This window comes from Synchiropus splendidus, chromosome 1 (assembly GCF_027744825.2).
Source record: "Synchiropus splendidus isolate RoL2022-P1 chromosome 1, RoL_Sspl_1.0, whole genome shotgun sequence".
Taxonomy (NCBI): domain Eukaryota; kingdom Metazoa; phylum Chordata; class Actinopteri; order Syngnathiformes; family Callionymidae; genus Synchiropus; species Synchiropus splendidus.
In genome coordinates this window covers 58,407,999-58,417,773 of record NC_071334.1, presented here as the reverse complement: position 1 = coordinate 58,417,773, position 9,775 = coordinate 58,407,999, and the positions used below count along the sequence as shown (strand labels likewise).

Here is a 9,775-nt window from a genome sequence, read left to right as displayed (position 1 = left end):
AGAGCCTTGCCCTTTGGCTCAGCTCTCTCTTACACACAACAGTGTGGTAGAGTAATTGCAATACCACCCATGCTGCGCCGATTTACCGACCAATCGCCAAATCCCTTACCCCCTCATTCCTCACCAGGAAAGAGCTATCCATCCTCTGACCTCTGAGAGGTGTTGATCCTCATCCCAACCTCCTCACATCAGATGCAAACCAATCTAGTGAGAGTTGAAGGTCACACCACGAAGAAGCCATTAAGAACCACATCAACTGCAAGTGACTGGATCCTCAGGTATCCTAAGTGCAAACCGTCCCCACCAGAGCTGAGCCCCGAAATCTTGTCCATGGAAACCAAAAAACAAAATCTCTCATTAAAAACTCAACAAATAAAATCCATGTCTGTTGAACTTATAAGTGAATAAAGCTGGCGTTTCAACACAATTAGATAAACAAGTGCTATACTCACTATTGACTTATTCATTGGAGGACCGACACAGACCTTGTACCTCAGGCGAGATGTTCAGTTGGCAGACATGATATAAAAGACAGCATAACTTTTATGTAGTCGCTGTCCACTGGTGGTCCTGATTCTCAAAAAGGTAGTTCTTTTTCTGAGGTCTGAAGGTTCACACTGTGTGCTACATCACTGTTTTGGGTTCTGGTAAAATTCACTTTTCCTTCCAACGTCAACTGTCTTTGAACATCTTTAGCTGACTTGGATTTTTTCTGGGGGGAACTGTGCATATCTCCCCATTCTACTAGTTCATAATGGTTGAACTACTAAATATTAATTTGATGAGGTGTTTTTTTTGTACACATCATGCTGTTTGTTGACTGTGATAATGAAAATGTTGACAACATATTGAAACAGTCTTTATTGTAAAAAGAAATGTATAAAGAACCAAACAAATAACAGTTTGTATTTGTCTGTGTCCGTAGAACACCATTACATATTTTAAGACACACAAAAAATGTTTTTTTTCCTGGAAATATTTGAGAGCATATAAAATTATGACGAAAAGCTGTTGTCTACCACTGTATGAACCAAGATATCGATGTTAAATACTAAGCCTGCGATCTTCCACATCTGTTGTGCGGCTCACATCTGACTCAGAGAAGAGGATCAGCACCTCTAAATCTGATTGTTCAAAACATCAGAACAGTCCTGGTTGGTTTCAGTGTTCATGATTAAGTTAGTGAAAAGTCAGTTCCATCTGACAATAGTGACTGCAACTCATCAGGTGGTACAACACCAAACAAAGACAGTCCTCAAACAATTACAAGCAAGATTATGATTGAACACTCACACTGACAGGATTGTGTGGTTTGTCAGCAGCCCACCACGAGCTGCTGAGAACGGATCTGCTGGATCTTAGCCGGGAACTAGTGTAGAGGCGCTCTCACACTGCTGCTGCTGCTGCTGAGCTCATTGAAGCTGCAGACTTTAATCAGCCTGAATGAAATCTCTGCTAACAATGGAGTCATGTGCTGGAAGCCATACCACACTTTCCTCTCACTTTCAATGGAAAAAAATTAATTCCAAAATGTGAGCTGTTAGGGCTCCTGTTGAATTCCTGCTTATCTCCACAGATGTTTTGCCCCAATAAAGCTTGCTGTTGGACATGCGTTTTAAGCAATACAGAGCTTAATGTAATGTTGCTCAAATCAGCTCTTTGAATAGGATTCTCTTTGTGTATTATTCTACTCTGCACTGCGCGTACTGCCGGCATGGAAGTGTCTCCTCCACATGCAGCAGCAGCAGCAGCAGCAGCGGCAGCGGCAGCGCCTCTTCACTTCCACATCATCCGGCTTGAACATAAAAATGATCAGCAGCTCTGCAGGCTGTAAACTCCCTGTCCCACCTCAGAGGGGGATTTGGTAACAATACACTAATCACAGTGGGCAGAAAACTAGTGCTGCACTGGCCTCTACAGGTTCAACACAGGTTATTGCACTCACTTGGCAAACAATTGGATCCGTGAGATGGATCTGCAGAGGCCACTGCAATGCTGCGATGTGACTGCTCAGCTCAGGCTGCGCTTCACATTCAGCATTTGCTCCCGTCTTGCTGAGCATGAACACCGCGCGCAGGTTACCTTCCTTTTATTCGCCTTCCTATTATCATTGGGCCGATATTTCAGAATATTTACGAAGAGGAAAAAAAATGTCCAGTCTCATCATTGTGCTTTTGTGTCACAATATTGTCATTTAAGGGCATGTGAGGATCAATACACTTGTTGAGTGCATGTCTGCGTGATCTTGGTTGAAGATAGGGGACCTTCACCATCGTGGATTTCCTTATATGGTCACATCCTTCATCTATTAATAATTAAAAGGTTTTCATAATAGAATCATTCTGAAATCCAAATTAAAATAGTAAGAACCCTTGCAGTTGTTGCTTTGAGTTCTCTTACCGCCGTGCGCTTGACATTGGGAGACAGTGTCATCGCTACCTGTCTTCATTTGTCTTGTTTTGCGCAGGATCCTTTAATCAGCCATGTACTGAGGGAGTCAGTTCGATGAGTAACATGGTTTTCATTTTTTTCAAGTACAGAGACAGAAAATTCTGTAGTAATGCATTACCAACAAAATGAAAACAGACCCATCATTCATTTACATTTGGTCTTCTATGAAATAAACCCAGCCATTTAAAGTTGAGGAGCTCCCAGGAAGTTGAGACCTAACCTGAGACCTTAGGTGTGAAACACTGGTTTTGGCAGAAAGCAAGGTCTCAGCAGGAAGTTAAGTTTCTCCATCAACCTCTGATAGCTTGAACGTCTGAGCTTCATGCACCATGGACCAGCATGTCTAACTCCAAGGACTTGGTTCATGAATGAAAAGAATTCTCAAAGGAGGGAACCAACCTTTCGTCTCAGAGAAAGACTTGGAAAGAAAAGGTCCCAATGCAGGAGGAGGAAGATTGTCCCCAGATGTGCTGAAGCAGTTGACGCTGGAGCACTGGAGAGGTGTCAGGTGTCTGTGCGGAGGAGTCCATCAGAGTTGCAGCACTCCTGGTCGCGCAGCAGCAGAAAGGACTGGCAGTTTTACCTTCAAGTGTTTGCTGTGAACCAGCCTAAGTTTCACGTCTCTGCTTTCATGCCTCCCATCTTCTCTTCTCTGAGTCATGGCAAGTTGAACTAGTCATGCCTGTGAGATGAAGAAGAAACCTCACGCGGAGTCTTCCATGAAGTCAGTCATCCAACTGAGGCTCGGAGGGCAGATGTTTCGTGTGTTTTTCAGGCGTAACATGACCGGAAGAGAGAGTGTCAGACAAACCTTATTAAACTTTCATCGACAGATTTTATGTCCATGATGCGTCCTTATGTCTTTCCACCGCCACAGAACAACTGACAAAAGCATGCGCCACGTGACTCTTGGAGTCTGACTCAAAAGTGCACAGAGTCTGCAATGTGAGTCAGTCATTTACAAGTAGTCTCCTCTGGGCCGAACAACAGAATTCCTGACTCTGAATCACGGCTGTATTTCAAAGCAAAGGCGAGCGGTGCGTCTGGCACCAGGCTGGCTGAAGGTTCCGCAGGGGGGGAGGTTGGAGTCGGCATCCAACCGTTTATGAGGCTCTGAGCAGCTCTACTGCGGGTCTTCACCGAGAGCCTTGTGATAACTGGGCTGTGTTTTCTGTTGCATCAGGGATCACAAACACAACATCCTTGGACACAAACATACACAAAGTAGTTGCTGCATTTAAGTGAGTCATAAATAAAAAAGAGCAGTCTATTTATTATTATCATAAAAGGTTGTCTTCATAACAATATTATAAGTATAAGATAGCAACAGTATATTCCCCTGATCTAATGTGGCAAAGCTGAACCGAACATCTTATGAGCTGGATCCAAGCTGCTCTTCTCTGCTCTTCACCAAGATTGTGTGCTCACTAGCAAACAAAACCTCGGACACACTGTAAAACCTCGCAATAGAAAGGAGTATGTCAGTATGAGTGAGAGCACCTCATGTTCCAGGCCAGACTTCCCAGTCTAAGGTGGAGACAGTGCGGAGTTGCAGGCAGCCGACCCCAGTGTCTGAATTAAGGTTAGTGGGTGTGTCTTGGTGTGAAGGCGGAGTGTTGTGCAGAGACGCTTCAGACGGTAAATAATTAACGCTGTGCGTGTGTGTGCACATTGTTGAAATGACAACATTAACGAAGCCAGTTTAATGTCCCCCCTCTCATCCCTCACCACCACGTAAAGTTCACCCTCACCATGAACTGTACAGTGTGACTTTCCTGAGCCACCATCTAGTGGTCATTAGTGGCACTCAAGTATTCCTGTGTCAGCATCACTTTTCAGACACGCAGTCGCTTTTCGAGAGCATGTGCAGAATCTGAGAGGGCACTTGTCTCTGCAGAGGGAGAGAGTGGGAAATTTGGAGCCGGAAAATGCAAGATTTCTTCCACCATGTAGATTTGGGTGCACTGAATAGAACATATGTTGTTTGAATGATTTAACCGGTCAAGACTGATGCCTTCTCTATTACGTAGAGTCAGTTATTCCACATAGTATTTTTTGCATATTTGCATTGCATTGGAGAGGAGAAAGGCAAGGTGAAGAGTGACTTGGGTGAATCCTCTAGCTGTGGCTGTATGAACTATGTGAACCTTGTCAATGTGAAATACTAGCTAGTAAATCGATGGACTGTAAAATAAATTTGAATATATTGGTCCTTAAAACTCAACCAACCCACTTTCAAAGAAAACAAGGGCCATTTTCTTGTGTGGTGCTCAGTTTATAATCAGCCATTGCAGATAACAAGTCTCTCCAGCATGTTGCTTGAGAATAAGGTAGAGAAAATTACAATTATTATTATTATTATTATTATTATTAATAATAATAATAATAATAATGTGTGACATAATTGTGTTGGCCAGGATGAAAGGGAAGGTGTACAAAAGGGTGGTCAGGCCAGCAACGTTGTATGGTTTGGAAACAGTGGCACTGAGGAAAAGACAGGAGGCAGAGCTGGAGGTAGCTTCTCTCTGAGAGTGAGCAGGATGGATAGGATCAGGAAGCAGTATATCAGAGGGACAGCACATGTTAGGTGTTTAGGAGACATGAGATGGTTTGGACATGGACAGAGGAGCCAGTACATTGGTAGAAAGATGTTGAGGTTGGAACTGCCAGGCAGAAGGTGGAGAGGAAGGCCAAAGAGGAGATTTGTGGACGTGGTGAAGGAGGACATGAAGTTTGTAGATTTGAGAGAAGAGGAAGCAGAGGACAAAGTCAGATGGAGGAAGATGATCCGCTGTGGCGGATCATCCTGAAGGGAGAAGCCGAAAAGAAAAGAAGAAGAAGACTGTTAAAGGCACACAAGAAATGTGATAATGTAAAGAGGTTTTTGTCATTTTTGAAAGGAAGATGTTTAATTCATATTGATCTGATAAACACGGCAGACAAAAAAAGTGTGAGATGCCCCTAACTAAAAATCTACTTCTACTGTATATCACATGGACTTCATTTCCATGGTTGAAACACAACCCGGTCATTGTTTAGGAGAAGCAGCTCCATTGAAACTGCAGAAAACTACGTCTGCGGTGAAGAACTAACTCAATCGTTCCACCTTCAATCACATGTCTGTGTGTGGCCGCAGTTGGTGGACAATAAGCTTTGTTGTTAGCGTTTGGCTAAGTCATACTTATCCACAGGAACAGTGACCAGACTGCTAATAGAGCTGAGCGATGCAGCGGGTGCAGCACACCGCGCTCATGATGAGGCTTTATATGCAGGCCTGATGCTCACAGTCCGTGTGGCGAGAACATGCTCTATTGAAGGACTACAACTAGTCTCCAGACATTCCAAATCACCAGCTCCTCATTCAGGAAAAGAGCTCATTCATTAAACAGCCTTTGTGGAAGAGCATCCTCAATGAAGCTCTATTTTAGTATAGGTTCTCATTCATCATCGAATATGGAGGATTTCATTTCATCAAAACAGTAAGTGCTATCTCTCAAAACACGTCAGAGGATATCATGGTTTATGTTCACATACATGCGCCTCCTACAAAGTCTTAATGTAAATTACGACAAAGTCTAATATACTGGGCTCTATGCATACTGCGATTTCGAGCCTCCTTTTTGTTGACTGTCGATAATTTGTTTATTTTTTATCTGTCTATTTATACAGTTTTTCATTTCTATAATTTATCTTTATCTATGTATTATCTATTTACTTATATTTTCTTTATTTTGTCATGATGTGTTATGGGTATTTATATATTTTTCTTTTGTTGTTTGATAGCTTGTGACTTCACTTTATTTTCTTTTGTTGCTCACGCTCTGTTGATGTCTTTGATGTTTGTTATGCACCTTGATATGTGTCAGTGTCTTTGTTGTCATTGGCTGCTGTGACATGTTCACTGTGGGACTAATAAAGGCCATGTGATCTAATCTAATATTGCACACTTTAACAAGGAAGGTTAGGTATAGCTACATTTTTCCAGTTCTTCTGTGAAGTGTTTCTGAGAGATTTCAGAAGTTGGCGATATTTGGGGTGACCACCCTGGTGTAGCTCGGTGTGAGCCAATCAAAAATGTGTCACTTCTAATGCAACATATGCTCTGGTTTCAGTTTTTAATTGCGTCATGCAGATCTAATGGCGAAAGACTCGGGCACAGTGAGCTCAACATTTTTGGCTCCAGAACTTTTCCCACGCAGAGAAAATAGGGCACCGCGCATATGCGACGTTATCAACGTATTCATAAACGGATTTCTGTTTATTGGCTACGTCTAATAAAGTCAGTGCCCTTGTGTCTTTGGTGCTACTGTGCGTCACGATCAAAACATTGCTCAAGGATCAGCCAGGCGACCCGGTAGACCCGGTTCCACACATGTGGCGATGAGGAACTGAGCGAGCGCAGCAGCAGAAATGAGGACAGTCCTGCTCGGCAGCCTGGGTGGAATTTGAATAGAACAGAGGAACCGCCAGAAGCTGATTGGCCACACACGACATAGTTCCAAAGAGCCGTCACGTCGATCAAGCAATACGGGGAAGCTGGTTGGCTGGCTCCTGGAGGGGCGGGCTCTAGAGCTGGCTATAAAAACTTTCCGGTTTCGAGGCGACTGCAAATGATTGCTGGCTCCTGAGGAAGGCAGATCATTGTGTTCAATGTTTCTCCACAGAGTTGACTTGAGTGTCTCTCCTGGAAAACAGCCGCCGGTGCTGAGATAGCTGAGAGCTTGTTCTCCTCTCCCGGCGTGGAGGTGGATATGATCAACACCATGGAGTGCGCAGTGGACGCGCAGAGCCTCATCTCCATCTCTTTGATGAAGATCCACAACTCCAGGACGCAGCGAGGAGGCATCAAGCTGCACAAGAACCTGCTGGTCTCCTACGTGCTGAGGAACGCCAGGCAGGTCTACATCAAGCAGAAGTACGCCGAGATCTACCGGATGCAGCAGTACGAGGAGGTGATGACCGTCTGCAACGAGATCCAGGAGCTGAACCCGCTGGATCTGGACGCGGAAGAGGCGGACAGCGAGGAGCAGACGCGGGCGGAGGAGGCGACTCTCTTCGGCTCTGCGTGCCAGAGAAGCGGGCGGACAGCGAGCTCCCTCCCGGACTGCTCTTCTCTGGAGGACGGCTGTAAGGACCAGGAAGCGTCCTACTACCGGAGCTGCTGCATGGAGCCTCCTGTCCTGCCACAGTGTGACCAGTATCCCGCCGCCACCGCCAGCAGCAACACGCACTGCAACCAGACCACGGTGCTGGACTTGGACACGCATGTGGTGACCACGGTGGAGAACGGCTACCTCCACCAGGACTGCGGCTGCGACGCGCTCCAGTGCGGCCAGGGCGCGCAGTCGCCGGCCAAGAAGCGGAAGGTTGACTTCGGCTGCTGCGTGTGCGACGTGGAGGAGCTTTCGGACTGTTCTCTGACTCGCAAACGGGCGAAGCGAGAGGAGTGTTCCTACTCGTGCCCGGACTACACGGACACTTCCAACATCTCCAACCTCATCTCCATCTTCGGCTCGGGGTTTTCGGGGCTGCTGAGCCGACAGGCGGACCTGGAGCAGATCTGTAGCAAACAGGCGCTGGCCAGTCTGGGAGCGTGGACCCGGGCCATAGTGGCTTTTTGACAAAAAACACTTTATTAACAGGGAGACTGGGGTCCTGTTTGAAAACTCGTTGCTTCAAAAGATTAATGCAGACAAGTCTCGGTTTGAATTTTTGGCAGCAATGTGATTGTTCCATCCTGGTTCCAGTTGTAATTTGGGTCACCAAACTTTTTCCTGTGTAATCCCACATTCCAGCTGTAAAACTTCAAAAAAATCGAACAAGTTAAATATACATTTAATTTCATAAACAGTAAGTCTCGATCGGAGCTAGTGCCAAATCTGACATGGCATTTGTAGGTGAACATTCATGAATGCAGTGGAAAAAAAATTGACCAAATTCAGAAGATATTTACTCATTTTAAAGGCAGTGCTTAAAAAGTTATCAATTCCGTGTGAATCTACTCAATGAATGTAATTACTCTGTAACGTGTTGCTTCATTGCTGGAACGATTCGTTTAAAGACTGACAGTTTTCAGACTCCACCTGATGACATCACAAGTCCTTTCAGAGACGAGGCGTTTCAAACTGACCCCAGTCTCCCTCCACAAGCTCTAAATGAAATGTATTTTTGCAAGAAGAGAATCTATTTAAGAAACGTGTGAGGGATGCGATAATGAGAGTTAGTGCCATATGTGATATGTGCAGGTTTTTGGGAGATCCACGTCTACAGAGTCCATTTGACTTCCGTTGCCTTAAAACAAATGCACACTACTGCTAGCTATCGTCAGACTGAATGTCTCTGCTGTTCTGTCCCGGGTCGATATTGGGCCTTGCACATACCGAGCAGTTCATAGTCACATGTTCAGGACTCTGAAGAACTTCTGAGGTGGTCCAACTCTTTGATGGAGATCATCACGGCGCCTCGGTTTGGGTTCCATCTATTCAATCATCCGTGTTGCTCAGAGTCGCCATCGTAATTCATGATTCCAACAACGTCTTGGTTTTGTGAGTTTGACTTTGTTTTTGCAAAAGAATGATCCTTTTGTTTTAAAAAGGCCAACTCATGATTTAGCCATAACCGGAGAGAACCATGCATTAGCTTTATGAGCACTATGTGTACCAAAATAAAGAGAGTATTCAGCCATTCTCTACATATTTTGTTGTTATTCTTGTACTTTTGTGTTTGATAAATTGTATATTGCCGGGTAAAACTGTTCCAGAAAGTATTTGTAAAAAACAAAATATTATAATCTTAATAAAAAAAAGTGAAAATGGTGATTTTTATCTGTTTGACATTTACATGCACACAACTTTACACACAGAGTGATGGTAAGATGTATTTTATAGTTTAATAAATACAGAAGTCTGCTAGTATACTGTATGGCAGTGAAGTGAGACATCATAGCACTTAGATTTGCATCGTAACAATAAGCGAGTCGAACAAATATAATCTTACTTCTTAAGATGAAAGCTGGCATCAAGTTTGCTAAAACATTGAGGTTTGTTTCACTTAATGCAGGAGCTTTTTAGGGAGGATGAAAACAAAACAAAAATAAAATAGACAGACTTGTGGCAACAATCCGAAGGAACACCAAGGGGGAAAAAAAATCTTGTGGTGACGACTGGGAAGCCATCTGGGTGTGGAGCGATGAGAGGTGAGGAGAAACCTTGTGGTGGATTACATATTGTTACAAACACATGATGCAACCCAATGGAGGATGTGGATGGCTCATGGCGTCCAATCAGAGATCGACTTCAATCAACATCTAGGAAGTGATTCTCAG

General features: G+C 44.3%; 1 protein-coding gene across 1 annotated transcript; it reads left to right on the top strand.

Moving 5' to 3' along the window:
• Positions 1–5,793: 5,793 nt before the first annotated feature.
• Positions 5,794–9,136, top strand: ier5l (immediate early response 5-like). Its single transcript, XM_053884234.1, is given in 4 exon segments — positions 5,794–5,930; positions 7,116–7,479; positions 7,482–7,578; positions 7,580–9,136. Coding segments are annotated over 3 exon segments (867 nt in total). The 5' UTR covers positions 5,794–5,930; positions 7,116–7,202; the 3' UTR covers positions 8,073–9,136.
• Positions 9,137–9,775: the final 639 nt, after the last annotated feature.